Source organism: Polypterus senegalus, chromosome 18, assembly GCF_016835505.1.
Source record: "Polypterus senegalus isolate Bchr_013 chromosome 18, ASM1683550v1, whole genome shotgun sequence".
Lineage (NCBI taxonomy): Eukaryota > Metazoa > Chordata > Cladistia > Polypteriformes > Polypteridae > Polypterus > Polypterus senegalus.
In genome coordinates, this window is record NC_053171.1 from 2,455,259 (window position 1) to 2,474,433 (window position 19,175).

The 19,175-nt window shown below is 44.2% G+C and overlaps 1 protein-coding gene across 2 annotated transcripts in view; it reads left to right on the forward strand.

Annotated features, from left to right (window-relative positions):
• The window catches only part of aqr (aquarius intron-binding spliceosomal factor), a 110,669-nt gene that overhangs the window by 78,647 nt on the left and 12,847 nt on the right, over positions 1 to 19,175 (forward strand). For both annotated transcript variants that reach the window (XM_039742126.1, XM_039742124.1), the window contains exons 30-32: positions 4,066 to 4,253; positions 5,124 to 5,295; positions 6,699 to 6,869. In XM_039742126.1, coding sequence (XP_039598060.1) covers positions 4,066 to 4,253; positions 5,124 to 5,295; positions 6,699 to 6,869 — 531 coding nt within the window. The remainder of the gene's footprint in view (positions 1 to 4,065; positions 4,254 to 5,123; positions 5,296 to 6,698; positions 6,870 to 19,175) is intronic.

Below are 19,175 nucleotides of genomic sequence, written 5' to 3' on the forward strand. Positions count from 1 at the left end.
CGAGTGGGCATCTCCTGCTTATTGTCCCTCATGTAGTGCTGTTGGCTTCTCAGACCTTCCGCCTTGTAAACCTTGTGACATAACTTCGTAGTCGAAGAGGTCTCCTGCCGGCTGTGTTCACTACCATGGCACATCAAGAGATGGCGCTGTTCAGCTCTCCACACTGCTAAATTCTTTATTTTTCCAATCTGTCTGCTCTCTTTGAGTCTTCATCGCAGTCTCCTTTCAGCCTTCACATGGGCTGCCTTAAACTGCCTCCCAAAATTTCTCGTCATTCAGACATCAGAGCATCAAGCACTCCAAACTTTGGGGAACCCAGATGAAAACATACAGGACCAAAAAAATAAAAATGGATTCGAAACTGCAGAGTGTAACATTTCTCTTTTAAAATGTTTAAGTCTTACTAAGCAGCATCTCTGCTAAATGAAAGTGATGAATCAAATATTAGTGTGTGATGCCCCTGTGCCCACAGCCTCTGTTGGGGCATCTTGTATTTTGTAGGCAAGATCCCCTTGTGGGAAAATGCGGCACTCGGGCTCTTGTCTGTCAGCACAAGTGCAAAAACACTCTTTTATTGAGAGGAGTCTTCCAGTTAATGACTGAATAGATTTTTAAATAAATAAACTCAAACCAATCCGATGTTCCAAGTGCAAGTCGTTACACTTAAAGGTCTCAAACTGTTTACGTTCTTCCAGTTTAAAGTGCAATATGTTGACAGAGTTCTCCATAGTAAAAGCACTCCGCTTCCATCGAGGTGGGTTTGCAGGCTCAGTTCATAAACGAAGTCCTTCACCTCCATGGTTGCATTCTCGTGCCCTCCTTGTTTTACCACACTGTTTGTCTTTCCCCTCATGACGCTCAAGGAATGAATCGGGCCTTCATCTTCTCCCTCCTCCTTCAAGTAACACTCACCACCAGTTCAGAAGACTGGAATGCAGCTCTCCCTCACACTCGAATCGTGTGGGAAATAAAGCACAATCACCAACACCTATCTGAAAAGTCCCCTCGCCCTTTCTCTTGCACTCGTTTACCCTGAAGAGAGAAGATTAAGTTGTGCCCAACTGCCCGTACTTATCTCATCCCTCACATGCAGTCTTTCTCTAATCGCCGCCTTCCCACCGGTACACAATGCTTTAACCATCTTTTGGACTCGTTTATGTGTGAGACCCATCTTGGCGGTCATCACTAATAATTACTCTTAATTCAGGCCCATCTTGCCGGCATTCTCCCTAATAGCGCCTGAAAGCTGGCACACAATCCCGCTAGCACATCTGTGCTGCTCTCGGCTCACTGGTAACATACAGGCACCCATAGCTAGTTAACTGGAAGAAACAGATCCTGTGACGTCAGCTGCCACCCAGTGAAGACATCCTTCAGGAAAGACCGATAGAGAGGCAGGGAGGGGACGAGGTGGGACGCTCGCTATACAGTATGTGGGATATTGAGACACGCAGGGGGGATTGTGTCCGAGTCACTGTGGGTTAAGCTGATATGGACAAAGTCTAAAGACATGAGGAGGCCATCAGATTGTGGTATTTCAAATGCAGCAAATTATTTAATCGACTAGACATTGTGGAGAGCAGGGAGGATTTCAGCGCGACTGGGAAGCCCCTCTTGGAAATACAGATGAGTAGACTGAAATGATGCTGACGGCTTCTGACTTTTATCACCCAGTTAGTTTCAAGCCCAGTGCGGGGTCAGCAGCTGTCAGATCTCATCTTTTCAAGCACAGAAGTTATCAATGCTTTACTCAGCAAAAGTTTTCTACTTTATACTAATTGAATGTATTGTCATATACACAGTAAAAACACAAGTTAAAACCACGTAATGACATTCTTACTTTGCTTGTTCACCTTCATATACAGAAAAGACAAAAGAAGTATCAAAATAAACAGCAATCTGATCCTGTCAAGTTCAAAGGTTACAAAGGAACGATTCAAATGGGGGTCTTCTGAACTGAGTGAATACACGGGGAGTGACGCTTAATGGAGAGAAGTGCAGAGTGCTAGCAAGTTTAACTTGAAAACGAAGAGGGGCGATTTGGAGCTACAGGAAGTGATGTCAGAAGCGGATTTAGGTGCTTATGTTGACGCACCCTTCTTATTGACCAGCCTGAGTGCAGAAGCAGCTGAAATGTTAGGCTACATTGGGGGTCCTCAATCGCAGTCCTGGAGGGCCGCAGTGACTGCCAGTTTTTGTTCTAACCCATTTGCTTAATTAGAAAGCAATTTTTGCCAATATTTAATTTCATGGCTTTTTAGTGCTTTAACTCTGCTATGTCAGGTAATTGTCATATCCTAAATTTTTCCCCTTTCTAAGGATATCATCCAAATGAGTTGAAGGCTAAAATGGATGAGTAATTCTCAGTCCTTCACTTTTTTCTCCTTATTTTTCTTCCAGTATTTAATTAAATCCAATAGTGTGTGAGAAATACACACAGAGGTATAAATGGTAACAAGCTGAATGGAGAAATGCTGGTCTCTTTTGTCATTTGCATGTTATTGCTAATTAGGAGAAATTAAAAACCAAGAATACGGCTGTTTAAGACTAAAATAAGCAATAAGGGTTCAAAATCTTAACAAGGGAGACAACTAAAGTGAAGTAGAAGTGCTACTTGAGCAATAAGTGCTTCGTTTTAAGCAGTTGGGTTGGAGCAAAAACCTGCAGCCACTGCGGCCCTCCAGGACCGTGACTGAGGACCCCTGGTCTAGATTATAAAAACTGTTGTGCAGGAGTCAAGGGATGTTGTGTTTCGACTGTAGGTGTCGCTAGTGAGGCGACTCTTACAGTTCTGGTCATAAAAAAGGCAAAGCAGCAGATGAAGCTATGCAGAGGAGAGCAACCAAGTGCATCATGGGACTAAAAGGTTTGTCCCACTGTGACAGGCACATGTGCTGAGAATTGAGAAACCCGTTTCTTTGGGTGTCTGAGCTGCAGACCTGTCAGGCTGTTTTGTATTCTCGTGACTGGAACAGAATCAGGGAGTTGAACTTGTTTTGTTCGGAGCAGAGGAGGCTGCTTACGGAGCTCTTTGAGGTCTTCAGAACAGCCAGAAGTCTGAATAAAGTGGATCCAACCAAATTCTTTCAGTTAAATTGTGAATCACGTATGTAAAAATGAAGAAGTATAGCAGTTAAGACTGACCTCGGGAAACACTTCTTCAGGTAAAGTCTTATAAATCGAGAACAAACAGCCCTTCAAAAATATCTGGATGCTATCGTGGGGAATCTGAACTATTAGATCACCAAATGAACACGACGGACTGAAAGGTCCTCTCTTATTAGTTATACTTACGTTCGTTTGCCTCACAGACCAGGACCCCGCTCTCCTGGTCGATTCGGTTGTGTAGTTTGTGTCTGTTCTTCCCGGGTCACGGGGGGATTCCCTCCCACATGCCCACCCCACCCAAAGACATGTTGGCTGTGCATGAGAGGATCCTGCCTTGTGCTCAGTGCTGCTGGGATCGGCCCAGGCCTCCCACAACCTTGTGTTATGTTACAGTATGTTGTGCGTGCGCCGCAAGTGTATTTAGTCACTGCAGCTTTTACAAAATGCAAGTAACAATTTTTGTGTACTTGTGACAATAATGACCCTGTAAATCTGTCAGATTTGTTTAGGCTTTATTGCAAAATAAGAAAGTAATGTGATTAGTAATCATTTTGGAAGGATTTGTTAAATATGTATTACAAATGAAGGTGAAAACATATGCCGTAAAATCTGTATTTATTTATATTGCTTCTTTTCATATTCGTTATTTTCTTTTCAGTATGCTTACTTGTGTTATCCTTTTTTTAAGTCTGTCTAATCCAACTTTCTAAGGTTAAACTGGTTTAAAAACATGTCTAAACTGATGGCGGGATTAATGAGAATTTACAGGTATATTATGTCCCCTTTTCTGGGAAAGGTTTCATAAAAGCTCCTGGTTTCATTTAGGAATTAGGGTTAGCATTCTTAATAGAGACTCCCAGATTAGCCGAGTGTCACTGTAGTGTGAACACCGCGGGCGTCTTTTGCAGTAAGAGTGGATTTGCGTTCTTCTCTAATCGGTTTAATTTCTTTCTGCAGAATCCACAAGATGGCTTCAGTCGACTTAAACGCTGGATTATGATTGGTGACCACCACCAGCTTCCTCCTGTTATTAAAAATATGGCCTTCCAGAAATATTCCAACATGGAGCAGTCCTTGTTCACACGCTTTGTCCGGCTGGGTGTGCCAACCGTAGATCTGGATGCTCAAGGCAGAGCGAGAGCAAGGTAAATATTCAGGAAGTCAATAATAAGATAATGGAGACTCGTCAGTCTATTCCTCGGATTCATAAACTTTCATTCTCAACAGCTTTAATCAAGCTGATCATTAAAGGACACACCGCGTTTTCTTCAGTTAACAGGGAAATGAATCCTCAAACAGTCGGGAGTCCTTAAAGAAGTGCAGGGCTCCAGATTGCGACTAAAATGGTCGCCAATGCGACTTGATTTTCTGTTTTGCGACTAGTTTTTTCATTCCAGTCGCCGGTGGCAACTCTCTCTCTCAATCTAAGAAAAGTTTTAAATTTAAAGCAGCAGAAATGGCTTTTAATTATGTGCGAGCACTCTCAGCCCGCGTCTGCCTTTCCTATTCCACTATCACGTGATTAAAACCAAACCGAAGCGAGGCATCATGTGACACGCCCACTCTGCTTCAAACGTCATCTCGCTAACTGCTGCGGATAGGGATCTGAAATAGAAGAGAATCGGGCCACGACTACTCCCTGAACTCCGTCCTAACTTTCCATGTAACACGCAAAATGGCCAAACGAAAAGTTTCCTCAGATTGGAGAAAGGAAAGGCAGTGTGAGGTAGACCGAAGAAACAATTAAACAATACAAGTAAATATGATTTGTTTATTTCACATTTGGCATGCGGTAGAGATTGTGGCTCCCAAAAAAAGCATTTGGCTCCTAAATATTTTGGGTTTAGGAGCCAATGGCTCCCACATTTTTTTTCTGTCTGGGGCCCTGAAGTGTGTATGTTACACACACGTAGAAGTAAAATCACATCAACTTTACTCTGTTCAGGCACTGCAACTTGTACCATCTGCCTCGACTAAGATCTTCGGCCAATTGTTTGTTTGTTTTTATTTTCCAGTTTGTGCAATTTATACAACTGGCGTTACAAGCACTTGGGAAACCTTCCTCATGTTCAGTTACTACCAGAATTTCAAAGAGCCAATGCGGGGCTTGCCTTTGATTTCCAGCTTATCAATGTGGAGGACTTTAATGGCATTGGGGAGTCGGAACCAAATCCTTATTTTTACCAGGTACGTGTTTGATTCAGTAAGATTTACTGGTTATGAGTTTGGCAAAAGTCAAAGGAGCACTAATTATATATACAAAGGATAAAACGTCTAAAGAAGTCTTTACAGATGGAATTCTGGGAAATTGCACTCTGCTTGAGCTGTTCCATTAATCCAATTCTGCTTTGATTTCCTTACCTTGTCAACAAAAAAAATGCTAAAATGCTCCCATAGTAAGTAGAGATGTTCTGAACGTAAAGTGCAGCGAAGAGCACGCAAGTCCAGCCATCTGGCCGTTTGCTTTTCTATAGGCTGGTCCAGATATAATTAGACAATTTTCATTACGCTATAACTTATTAAGTTTATTACATAGAAAATCACCCGAAAAATCGCGGACCATTGAGAGGTATGCGAACTGACGACATGAAGAATCGTCTTCGCGCCGAACTGGAATCATCCGTGCGTAAATCGGAGTCATCCAGACGATCTGGATCTGCATAATTAGATCTGGACCAGTCTGTACTTTCCTGGGCCTTCTGCCATCTTTGCTGCAAGTCGTTGAGTTTTATGGGCCTGCTATCGTAGTATGTGTAGATACACGGCCTTTGCAAAGCTCAGGTTTTTCACCCTTTTCTTCCATCCTTGTGGTTTCTGTAACCCGTTTCTACAGCAGCTGCGGGTTCAATAGAGAGGTTTTTTAACCTGCACCTTTGTTAGAACATGCCGGTCTCTGTTGAGTATACTTGAAGGTGCCAACTCAAAACGTCACCCGTGATGGCGTCTCTTCAGGACTTTACTGAGCCTGCAGTCGGTGGTTCCACTGTCAGCCCTGCGTGCACTCGGTGGAGCTAAAGTGGCGTCGCCCTTAAACTCCCAATTGCTGGATTTGCTGGGATGGCCTTGGTTTTGGAATGAAGCCCTGTGGGTGTCTTTCTGAAACGTCAAGTCTGGTCTGCTTGCAGGCTTATGCTGCGTGCGCTTCTTACTCTTTTGATCTTAGATGAGCAATAGTTTCTCAAATAATAACTGAATTATTAGCACTTTATGTACCAAAATTGATACTCTTAGTTGTGCTTCTTTGATGTCAGTCAGCCCTGGGCTTACATGTGTACAATTTTTTAAGATCATTTTTTAGTTTTTCTGCTCAAGTTCTTCAAATACAGTAAAAGGTCTGCAGAATTCTACCGAATGTTTTTGTGGTCTCTGCGTCCAGTTTTCTCACCTAATATTCTTTATATTTAACGGTTTTACAACTTGGTCTGCACCACTGGCATAGCAGGAGGTTCAGTAATGTCAATGTGCTTATACGTATGCAGAATAGTTTGGAGATGATTTTTCATTCAGTTTCTTGCAGGATGTTTGTAAGGGATTTGCTGCATTTTGACTATTTATTTTCTCCTCCCTTTCTGACATGTCTGTATTAAAAGAACCTTGCAGAAGCAGAGTACGCTGTGGCACTTTTCATGTACATGCGACTCCTGGGTTACCCGGCTGACAAGATTAGCATTTTGACAACCTACAATGGACAGAAGCACCTGATTCGTGACGTGATAAACCAGCGCTGTGGAAACAACCCTTTCATTGGCCGTCCCAGTAAGGTAGGCCTTGCGATTGCTCTGGATGATGAGACGTGCACTGTAGCTAAAGAGGACATTTTCATTGTTTAGTAAATTGAATTATTCCTTAAGGAATGGCCACATAACAAGAGTCTGGAAGAATAAGGGGGAACGATGGTAGGAATTGTAAGAATAACGAACTGAACAACGCTGGTAAAATGCCTCACTTCATCCATGTCACCTCCTCTTCCTCTCCAACTCTTTGGCCCATCTTATTTTGCCTTTCACACTTTTTTACGCACAGGTCATTGTAAGTCTCGTTTGGCTTTGCCTAATATGTCTGCGCCTGAATTAACAAAATCTGAGCAGGCTTCTTTTGCAGACAGGTGCAATATGTTTCTCGACTGTTTTTGATGGCTTTGGTAATTTTGAAGGCACCACTTGAAGAAATGCTGGAGCAAAGGATGCATAATCCATAAAACGAGCATACCAGAATTGGCATCGATTGCTTAGGTGAATGTTGAGTGTTTTCTGAAATCTGGATGAAGGCCTAGATGCCCATTTCAGAAACTTTAGTATGTCTAAGTATCTGATCACATCAACTATATTTTAGATATTTGTTTTTCTCAATCTGCTCTAAACTTATTAGAAGGATAGAAATGACCTCTTGGGCTGGTCTCCTGAGACAGATGGACAAAAGGGAGTCTCACAATTTCACATTAATTTAAGCGCAGCAAGACTTCGGCAATAAACAGGAGATGACTGTGCCATGGCCTGGCACACATCGGGTCATTCCACAGGTGGATCTTTTTCTTGTTATTTATGGAATGTGCTGTTTATCCCTGAGGTCATCAGAAAATGTGTATTGTTGGCTTTCCTGGTGCCCAAGCAAGTGTGCTTTTCACGATAAGCGTTGCCACTTGTAAGGTTGCCTGTTTAAGGTCGCATGGCTGCCTGGATTGAAGTTTCAGGTCCATGCTGATAAAGCTCATCTTCTTGGTTTCAAGGCCAGCACCGGCCCAGTGCCACAGTTAGCAGATGGCAGTTAAGGTGGTGCTTTGAGGGCTCTCTTGGCAATGGGAACTACTGTATGGAGGATCGCAGGAATCGTCGGGTAGAGGGGTCCTTTCATCGGATTGGCTGGCCCGGCGCTGACTCAGCAGGGGAATGGCCAATAGGGGGAGGCAGCTTGATGTCCGAGGTCTCCAGGACTCTAAACAAATCCAGATCGTATTATGGGATATCATCTCCTGTTGAATTTGGCTCTGTACTTGTAATATTTCTATTGTATTGAGGAGGACTTGTGTTCAGTTCTTTGTATTGTGTTGTAATTAGTTTTCTTTTTCTTTGACACCCACTGCACGCCCAGCCTACCTGGAAAGGGGTCTCTCTTTGCCGTTCCCAAGGTGTCTTCCATTTTTTCCCTACAAGGGTTTTTTTGGGAGTTTTTCCTCATCTTCTTAGAGAGTCAAGGCTGGGGGGCTGTCAAGAGGCAGGGCCTGTTAAAGCCCACTGCGACACTCCTTGTGTGATTTTGGGCTACACAAAAATAAATGGTATTGTGTTGTACACTTTAAAGAACGTGCCGGTGCCCATTGCGATAAACAGGAGCGCGATGTAGCACCGTGTAGAACGCTCCCCTTGTTTGGGGCTCTGAAGTTCTGTTTTATTTCTTCAGACACTAAACATGGCCAAGACCTTACGGTGGGGGAAATACGTATTCGAGCCCCTGCTGAATTTGTACAAAGAAATGAACAGTCTCTCATTTTCATGGAAGTTTCATTTTAACGGAGAGAGACAGAATGCCAAACAAAAATCCAGAAAACATTTTCTACATAAAAGTGATAAATTAATTTGCATATCTTTGAGTATTGTATCCCATACACCCACACTGAATTCTGACTCCCACAGATTGGCTGTGTGCGATTTCGATCGATCCTGATCTCAACTCATGATGTGTATAAAGCACAACTGTCCACAGAGTCAATTTCTTCCATTCCAACTTCTCCACCACCATGGGCAACACCATAGAGCTGTCAAAGGACGTCAAGGACAAGGCTGGAGTGGGCTACAAGACCATTAGGTGACGAGGACTGGCAAGGTTGTTAGGCAGAATGGCCTGTTCTCCTCAGAATGCTCTAATGGGAGGAAGTAATGCCCATATTGGCTCACATAAAAGGGCTGGTAGAAGCACATCTTGGGGTGGTACTCGCTGACAAAGCACTCGCCGTCCTCACCTGGTAGCCCATGTTGTGCAGCTGGGCTTGGCCTGAAGAAGTCCTGATGCCATTTTGTCAACTTCCTAGCTGCACGCTGAAATGTTGGTGTCGGGAGTAATTACACCTGAGTGACGGTAATAAGCAGGCATTGGCACACGTGTGAGCAAACTGGGAGTTGGGAAGTCGACCTGTGTAGATACACAAAGTCCGAACATATTGGTGAGAGGTGGTGTCTCTTTGCTTTTGCAGTAACCTTCATAAAGAGAGACAAAGAAAACAAATTGAGCAAGAGTTAACCTGACTCAGATCGCTTAAGTATTACTTGATTTTTGGAATACTTAGGATATGTGAAAAGTATAAAACTCTTAAATGAAAATACCTGGGAGGCTCCTATGAAATGACATCGCAGGGAATTATGGGCCAGTTAGCTTAACGTGATGGGGAATGTACTGGAAACGGCTTTTAAAACAAGAGAGAAGCAGCTGAGCAGCACAGTTTTGTCAGCAGTCAGTCAGAATGGCTTGAAGGGGGTAGCAAATGACATGTCACTGTTGTTTATGATGAAGCTTCGTGACCGCAGAGTGCCTTGTGACCTGGTGCTGATGAGTGCGGAATTTACAGGGAACATTTTCAGAATGAGTAAAATCTAAAAGGTGCCTTCTACACAGGTTAATGCTTGAGCAGTGTGATGCCCCAGATGCCTGCAGCCTTGGCAGCTTTCATCACCCTGGATATCAGTCATGGGCCGAGGATGGACTAGGACAGCGAGGACACAAACGAGGAGTTTCTGGTGCAAAAAGCGCAATTAAAAACTTAGCAGTGATCAAAGATGCAGGCGAGTTCTTCAATGCATAAAAACAGTACATTTGTAAATGGTTGAGGGTAAAAGCAATCATTAAAATATCCAATACTTGGGATAAAATCAAGAAGATTAAGCCAATCGTGACTTTGGTTTCAGAGTGTTCTTTTGGCCCCGCTCTCTATTTCATCTCCCTTGCTCACAGTCCTTGTTTGCTCAGTAGAGCTGACACAGCAGTGAGCGCGTGCAGTAAATCTCTGCCAGCTCTTGTCCCAACCGTCATCCTTGGGCGTTCATATGGGCGCTGTGAGCCCAGCTCCTCCTCCACACCACCATCGTTGATCGTATGTGGGACGACTGATAGAGCAATTGGCCGCTCCTGCTCCACTCCAGTGCTCCGCAGGAGCATCGCCACCACTCCGTTCGGGGCCTTCCGACTGCCTTGCATCCTTTGCCGTGTATCGGCTCAATCCAATACTCTCTCTATAGTCTTCTCCATCTTTCTGGAGTTTTACTTCCATCCACCCTCTTCAGTCTTTATTTCTTGGATTATTTCCCGTCATTCTTCTTTTTTTTTTTTGTCCTTAGATACCCTGACCCTTCTGGTTCTTTCACTAACCACCCATGGAGCATCAATGGGGAAAGGTAGCACTGCTCACTCTCTGAGATGGCCGAACAATCATCCAGTCCCCCACAATGCCTGAAATACACACCCCGACACACCTAGCCACAAGGAGCTGCCTGTGGTGCTAGTGGCAGCATCGTTACATTTGCAAATAAGACTAAATTAAGTACATTAGAAGAAACCCTAAAGACTGATCTGGATGACACAAAGAATTATGTGACTAATTTAATTTTTAATATAAGATAAAAATATGTTCCAAAGTTGTACTTTTACAGCCTTAGTACTAGAAAGAGCACTTTATGGAAAAAACATGGGGGACCCCTCACGAAGAGGGTAGTCACATTTTTAGAAAGGGCAGGGGTATAAGGATTAAGGAGCACACATGTGAGGCCACATCTGGATTATGGGTGTCGGGTTCCTTATAAGAAGAACTAAGAGATGGCATTGGTCAAAGTCTCATGAATATATACATTGAGATATCTTGGAAGACTTGCAGAATGCTTCAGCTGAATTGTGCCTTTGAGGCCTGTTCTTTTGTCAGTTGAGCGCTCTGACCTGATGAAGTCAGATACGTGTAAAATGTGTATCGAACTCTCCTCAAGACGTGTCTCGTTTTTGCACGGGTTAGCTTAAGCTTGCAGGAGTTTCATTTTGGATACCGGTGTTAATCTTGAATAGTAGTCTGGGCAGACTACTTCCATTAAACAAGCTGGTTACAAACTCCACTGCCATCTCTCCTAAACACCTCCATGCTTCCACAGGTATGTCATCTAGACTAACGGCCTTTCTGTTCTTCATCCTCTTCATCACTGTTCTTACTTCCTACTTGCTGATTCACTATCTCCACATTATCCAACCTTCTCTCTCTCATTCTCTTCATTCATCAGCCTCTCACAGACCTCTTTCCATCTGCTCAACACACTCTCCTCACTTGTGAGTACGTTTCCATCTTTCCCAGCTCGGTCCCTCTCTGTTTAGCCCACCGGTCCTTTTCTCCCTCCTTAGTGTCCAACCTCTCATACAGCTCATCATACGCCTTTTCTTTAGCCTTCGCCACCTCTCTCTTCACCGTGTGCCTTATCTCCTTGTACCCTTGTCTACTTTCTGCATCTCTCTGACTATCCCACTTCTTCTTCACCATCCTCTTCCTCTGTATACTCTCCTGTACTTTTCCTTTACACCACCAGGTTTCCTTTTCTTCCTTCCTCTGTCCAGATGTCACTCCAAGCACCCTTCTTGCTGTCACCCTCACTACATCTGCTGTAGTTTCCCAGCTGTCTGGTAATTCTTCACTGCCACCCAGTGCCAGTCTTATCTCCTCCTTAAACTCAACCTTGCAGTCTTCCTTTTTCAACTTCCACTATTTGATCCTTGGCTCTGCCCTCACTCTTTTCCTCTTCTTCATCTCCAACGTCATCCTACAGACCACCATCCTATTCTACTTAACTACACTTTCCCCTGCCACCACTTTGCAGTCTTCAATCTCCTTCAGATCAACTCTTCTATATAGGATGTCATCTACCTGTGTACATCTTCCTCTACTCTTGTACGTCACCCTATGTTCCTCCCTCTTCTTAAAATACGTATTCACCACAGCCATATCCATCCTTTTGGCAAAATCCACTATCCTCTGACCTTCTTCATTCCTCTCCTTGACACCATATCTACCCATCACCTCCTTGTCTCCTCTGTTCACTTCACCAACATGTCCATTGAAATCCTCTTCAATCTCCACGCTCTGTTCATCACTTCATCCAAATCACTCCAGAAAGCTTCTTTCTCGCCCATTGCACACCCAACTTGTGGTGCATATGTACTAAGAACATTCATCATCACACCTCCAATGTCCAGCTCCATCATCATCACTCTGTCTGACACTCTTTTCACCTCCAAACACTCTTGACGTGCTGCTCCTTCAGAATAACTCCTACTCCATTTTTTTCTCCCATCCACACCATGATAGAACAGTTTGAATCCCCCTCTGATCCCCCTGGCCGTACTCCCCTTCCATTTAATCTCTTGAACACACAATATATCGACCTTCCTTCTCTCCATCATATCTGCTGATCTCTCCCCTTACCAGTCATACTGCCAACATTCACAGTTCCTACCCTCAGTTCCACTTTCTTTACCTTCCTCCTCTCCTCCTGCCTCCAGACACGTCTCCCCCTCTTCTTCTTCTTCTTCAGCCAACAGTAACAGTAATTTAAAATAATTAAAAAAACGATAATTTAATTTTCCAAGGCAGCTTCATTTTCAACGGGGTGAATTTTAGGAAGCAGCACTTTGAACTGTAAGGGTGTAATTCACACACACCTTTCACGTTACCAGTTAACGGGTGTTTATAGGACTACTGTTGTACATACGTTAGGTACGTTAAACTTAATGCAAAATGTTCTCTTCACCTCTGTTAGAGATTTGGACTCGGTGTGTGCCATAATAGTGAGCATGCAATGGCTCGTTGTCATTGAAACTGCATTTTGCATACAACACTGGCATGGCACCGTATATGTACTCCCACCCAATTCACTCGCCCTTCATAACACCCTTGAAAATTGTAAGACCCTTGTCCCGCCCCTGTTATTTTCATGTTGACATTTCCAATGAAGCTTCAATGGCATTGTTTCACATGCCAACGCACTAAAAAGTATAATAAAAAGTGGCAGACGTATTACTCAGCACAGATGAGCTTTTGTGATTTTTGTACACAATCGTCTGGCGATCCATGACAAATATTTCGACATACAGTCTTAAGAAACTCTGCTCAAGTGCATTGAAGGGATGATGGAGGGTTTGTCCCCTATGGAGTCGACGGTGTGTCAGAGAGCAGAAGAAGAAAAGAGCTGATCATGAAAACTACGATTTACCTCTGATAGCACAATTCTCAAAATGCTGGTTCTGTGCCATGTTAAAAATGGGCTTTTTTGGTACTTTTTCAGCACCAGTATACCTGTCTACGCTTTTTGCCCACCTTGCTCATTTTAATAGGCTGTGCTCTAGAATGGTCTCTCACACACCGTTTTCTTCTGCCTGCTTCTCCTCCCTCCACATGTTATACTGCAGACCGTGCACCAGCCTACAGTCACAGATTCTTTGTAAAACTTGAACAAAAAATTTTAATGCTTCTTCTTCTTCTAGCAGACACATGCAGCCTTTGTGATCACCGATGGCACGACTTGATAGCAGAGACAAAATGGATGAAAATGTAAAGCCCTCTACACCAATGCTGTTTCTGCTGAAGCAGGCAGAACCGTTATAAACTCAGCAAAAAAAGAAACGTCCCTTTTTCAGGACTGTGTATTTCAACAATAATGTTTTAAAAATCCAAATAACTTTACAGATCTTCATTGTAAAGGGTTTAAACAATGTCTTCCATACATGTTCAATTAACCATAATCAATGAATTAACATGCACCTGTGGAATGGCCGTTAAGACCTTAACAGCTTACAGAAAGTAGGCATTTAAGGTCACAGTTCTAAAAACGCAGGACACTAAAGAGACTTGTCTACCAACAGTGAAAGATGCCCAGGGTCCCTGCTCATCTGCGTGAACGTGCATTAGGCCTGCTGCAGGGAGGCATGAGGACTGCTGAATAGATTGCCATGTCCGCACTGTGAGACGCCTAAGACAGCACTACAGGGAGACAGGAAGGACAGCTGATCATCCTCGCAGTGGAAGAGCCCGGATCTCAATCCCATTGAGCACGTCTGGGACCTGTTGGATCGCAGGGTGAGGGCTAGGGCCATTCCCCCCAGAAATGTCCAGGAACTTGCAGGTGCCTTGGCGGAAGAGTCGGGTAACATCTCACAGCAAGAACTGACAAATCTGGTCCAGTCCATGAGGAGGAGATGCACTGCAGTACTTCAAGCAGCTGGTGGCCACACCACATACTGACTGGTACTTTTGATTTTGAGCCTCCCTTCATTCAGGGACACCTTGTGAAACATTTTGAGTTTATGTCTTATGGTGTTGACTCTTTTAGTGTTCATACAAATATTTACACTTTAAGTTTACTGAAAGTAAAAACAGTTGAAAGTCAGAGGACGTTTCTTTTTTTGCTGAGTTTATTTAAATGGAAATGGACAAAGATGCAACTGGCGCACAGCTGGTGATCTGGTCAGTTCATTCAAGCCCTGCACGTGTGCCCTGTCGTCTGTAAGCTCCGGCCTAGCAGCACTACTGGTGTACCGCAGCCTCTTTTCTAAACGAGACATCTTTAGCACTGCTGTGTGTGACAGTCGGATATGCCTGAAGCGTAATGGTCAATGCCAAGCTGTCACGCTGATCTGCTTCTTTATCCCACACTGGACAAGCTGATTTCTGCCAATGAAGCACATTTTTACAAGACCGCCATGCTATGTCAGTTACCATTAGCCCAAGATGTCTGACTTTGGCTGTAAAGAGTTTGTCTTTGAAACCAAAGCCTCAGGCTTCAGTTGACAGGATGCCAATATGAAAAGAAGCTGGACAAATACTCACATGCATGTGCCAGGCCCGGTTCTGGGGATATGTGCCAGGGCCTTAAAGTTTGACGATTTTTTCATGAATCTCATGACACTGCGGCTTGTTCTGAAAATGCCAATACATATATTGGGGACAAAGCGGGCGCTCTGCTGTGCCTAATTTATGAGGGGCTGCTAACTGCATTTTAATGTATGGCGTGGTTGGGGGACAGCTGCCGAGAAATGCAGACATTGAGTCGTAGGTGAAATCGGCAGTCCGAGAAGAAGCATTCGTCTGGCACTGGTTAGACGTGACTTTTATTCTGTAGCTGAGTCTGACCCAAAAGTTTAAGTGTTTTTGGCTTCTTTTTGGTGATAAACGCAGCACCCTGATGTTTTTCAGAAATTTGACGTCTCAGTAAGGCATCATTGAGTTTTCAAGAGAAATGTGCAAATCTTGTGAATTTTTCTGTTCTGTCATGTTTAGGACTCAAATTATAAAAAAGTGTTTAAAGGTCCTTTATTTTGGGCGTCTGACTTGCTCTTTTTGTGACTTAAGCGGACCCCGTGCCCCTTGACTTGTGTGGCAGCAGTTTTAATGGCTTGTCAACACTCCCTCTCCCTCTGCTGTGTATTATCTGGTGGGCTTCATCTGTGAACATCCATGAGCAGATTGAAAATGCCGGGAAGAATTACAAGTTCATGGGAATTTTTTAATTGTGGTTGATGAGGAACGGCGCCTACCCAGCAGCACCGGGTGCAAGGCAGGAAGTGGCATGGCCCATCATGGTGTGCATTTGGAAATAGCAGTTCAAGTAAGAGATGTTGTATGAGGTTGTGGTAGGAACGACCTGGAGTAGAAAGTGCAGACTCCACATGGAGAGCAACCAGCCCCATGTTTCAAACCCAGGGTGCAGGATCTGTGAAACAGCAATGCTGATCGCTGCTCTGTGCTGCCGCCCTGCTTCTCCGTGACTGCAATACTTTTATGTGGTTTTATAGGTGCAAGCTACGTTTACGTGTAAATATAACAAAGATCACAAATATGTCTGAAGTCCAAACCGCGCTCACACCTCGATTACCTGCATGCTTCAAGCAGGTCATGCCAAGTAGTCCCAGCGAGTGAACGTGTTGACCGGTGCGGTGGAATAAAGATCTGCAAAGTGATGCAAGAGGAAGAACGTTTCAGTTTTGCTTCATGGCTGCTAGCTTTGAACACTTTGGAGTAGAGAAGAATCGGTTTACGAGTGAGGGACGTTGCAGGGACTCCATTGTGATGAATCTCACGGGGAGGTGCCTGTAGTTTTAGGGACATCACTAACACTTTGATGAGCACACGTCTGCTCTGGTGTCCACTGTTCAAAATGCCGGAGTCGACACCATAAGGCCTGCACACCTTAGGACTGGTGGAACTGTCGGAGGTTTTGCACGACTCACATTTGGGGTCCATGATGTCTCCCTCCGTTCAGCACCTCCTCCTTGCCATTGATTTTTTTAGATGTCTTATCAAAAGGCTTGGGATTTACCTTATGGCTTCAGAACCCCTTGTGCCAGTAAAAAGTGCAAACGGAGGCTGAAACCAGAGGGCACCAACCTGATTTGCCAGCGTTAAGGACTTAACAGCATGGATCCATTAACTGATTGTTTAATGGCAGTCCCCCAGCCGGAGGTCAGATTGGAGTGACATTTTCATTGCCTTTTTACTCTTCAGTCCCAGGTGTGCTCCTCATGTTTCCTTCACTGCAGGGACTCTCAACAACAACAACAACATTTATTTCTATAGCACATTTTCATACAAAAAAAATGTAACTAAAAGTGCTTTACATAATGAAGAATAGAAAAATAAGAGACACTGTAAGAAAATAAAATAAGTCAACATTAATTAACATAGAATGAGAGTAAAGTCCAATGGCCAGGGGGGACAGAAAAAAAAAACTCCAGACGGCCGGAGAAAAAATAAAATCTGCAGGGATTCCAGTCCATGAGACCGCCTGACCAGTCCCCTCTGGGCAATCTACCTAACATAAATGAAACAGTCCTCTTTGGATTTATGGTTTTCACAGAAGGATTTGATGATGATGATGATGATCACGTGGACTTCTGGCTTTTAGTCCATCAATGCTGGGGCATCAGGATGCTTTGAGTAGGTGGAGGTGGCGCAGGAAAAAGAAACAGAAGAGAGAGTTGGGGTCAGTACGGATTTTAGAGCCACCATGAATAGTTTTTATGATGAATTGAACATACTGAGTATCAGGATTAAGTTAAAGTGAAGTTAGGAGAAGGTCATGTTAAAGTAATGTGTTTTCAGCAGTGTTTTAAAGTGCTCCACCGTATCAGCCTGGTGAATTCCTATTGCCAGGCTATTCCAGATTTTTGGTGCAGAACAGCAGAAGGCCGCCTGCCAGCCTCACCACTTCTTTTAAGTTTAGCTTTTGGAATTCTAAGGAGACACTCATTTGAAGATCTAAGGTTACGATTTGGAATATAAGATGTCAGACATTCTGATATATAAGATGGAGCAGATTATTTAAGGCTTTATAAACCATCAGCAGTATTTTAAAGTCAATTCTGAAAGACACAGGTAGCCAGTGTAGCGGCTGTGCCATGTGGCGGACTGTGACAGAGGCCTGTTTAGGTGACATTGCGTTTGCCGGATTATTTCTTCCTGATTTCATGTGTTCTCCACTTGACGTTCAATAAGTAGTCCTATACTGTTAGCTTTTACTTTACCGTGGACGTTGCATATAAAATAGTTTTATCTTGAACATGTCATTAATTTGAAACTGAATGATATGCACAGGTGGTGTCTGCCTGATTTTCAGTCAATCGTATTTTGTTTAGCAGAGGAGATGCTGCCCACAGGAATACTAATCCGTAGGTATGGGAGCCATTGAATTTGTGGGACAAGTAAGGCCAAAGTCGCAGCTGGCACCACCATTTTGAATGTGACAGTTTGAGCCCAGAGGCCACCAAAAGCATAACAAAAGTGTTAGAAGTTATTCAAAGCAACTTACAAATGGAGTGGCATCAAGTCGGGGGGCTGTCTGGAATGAGAGTAGCAGCATGCGTCCCAAATGTTGATCACCACAAGTGACAAGCTATGAAGCCAGCACAATTAGCAACATTCCACCAACTAGGAGCTACACATGCAGAAGGTCTGGACTGAGACTTGGTACCACACAGAGGTGGCATCTCCAGACCTGAGGGGGGAGCCAACGTAGCGAGCTGAAGAAAGGAGTGACATGTGGCTGCCAGATTAGAGGGGCCACTGCGTTTTGGTCCATCGTCAGTGGCTTGATGGCACACGTGGGTCCTTCTGTCTGTAGTGAGTTGCAGTAATCCAGACGTGACAAGACCACATCACGGACCACAAGTTGTGCGGCACAAGCTGTCCGATAAGGTGAACCTTTATGAATGAGAGACAGTTGATACGTGGTCAGAGAAAGATGGCTGCTCATCAGTCACCACCCCAAGATTTGGCAGGTGTTCAGAGATGGGCACTTGAGCAGGCTGGCTGCCATAACAAGAAGCTCCATCTCCGTGCAGATGTGGGGAAGGTGAGACGGATGACGTTCTGTGATCTTGGAGAATCCTCTTCTGTTTTTCTGTTTCTTTTACACTCCAAATGTTTTTTGAGTAACATTAAGCTACTGTGCGGTTTGTGAGTTTCCACATTGAAAGTGTAGCAGTGAGCCTCTGCCAGCCCCTCCGCTGTTGCTGCTGGTATTGATGGCTACTGGCTTGCGAGATCTGCATTTGCAGGCTGGACATGTTGGCCGAGTTTGTCCTGCTGCTGCTGCCGCTGCTTACTGCTGCCGTCTTTTCGGTTCTGCTCTCGGGCCTTCCTTGAAGATGTTAGAGTCATGTAGGCGGATGTTCAGTTCTACGCGCTTACTACCAGTGACAGTCTGGCGCTTCCTGTGGCACAGCACTATACATTCGGTGTACTCCTCAGATACTCCTTGCTATGCCTGGGAGAGTCAAGGTGCTCTTTGGCCTTTCTCAGTACAATGGGAGCCATCGACGCTGATGGGATTGTGGCTGACTGTGTTCCCCCAGCTCTTTGTAGGCTTGGATGCCCAGCGCTCAGATGCGGACAGAGTTCCAATATGTCACCGTCGAGACCAGCCAGAAGAGAGCAGAATGTACTTCTCAAACCGTGTCCTGTTAATCTAGGAGACCCAGAATGATGGGAATGATACTAATATCGGTGAAAGCCGTTAGTGACGTTTCTCTTCTGACATATTCTTTGTTTTGAAGGG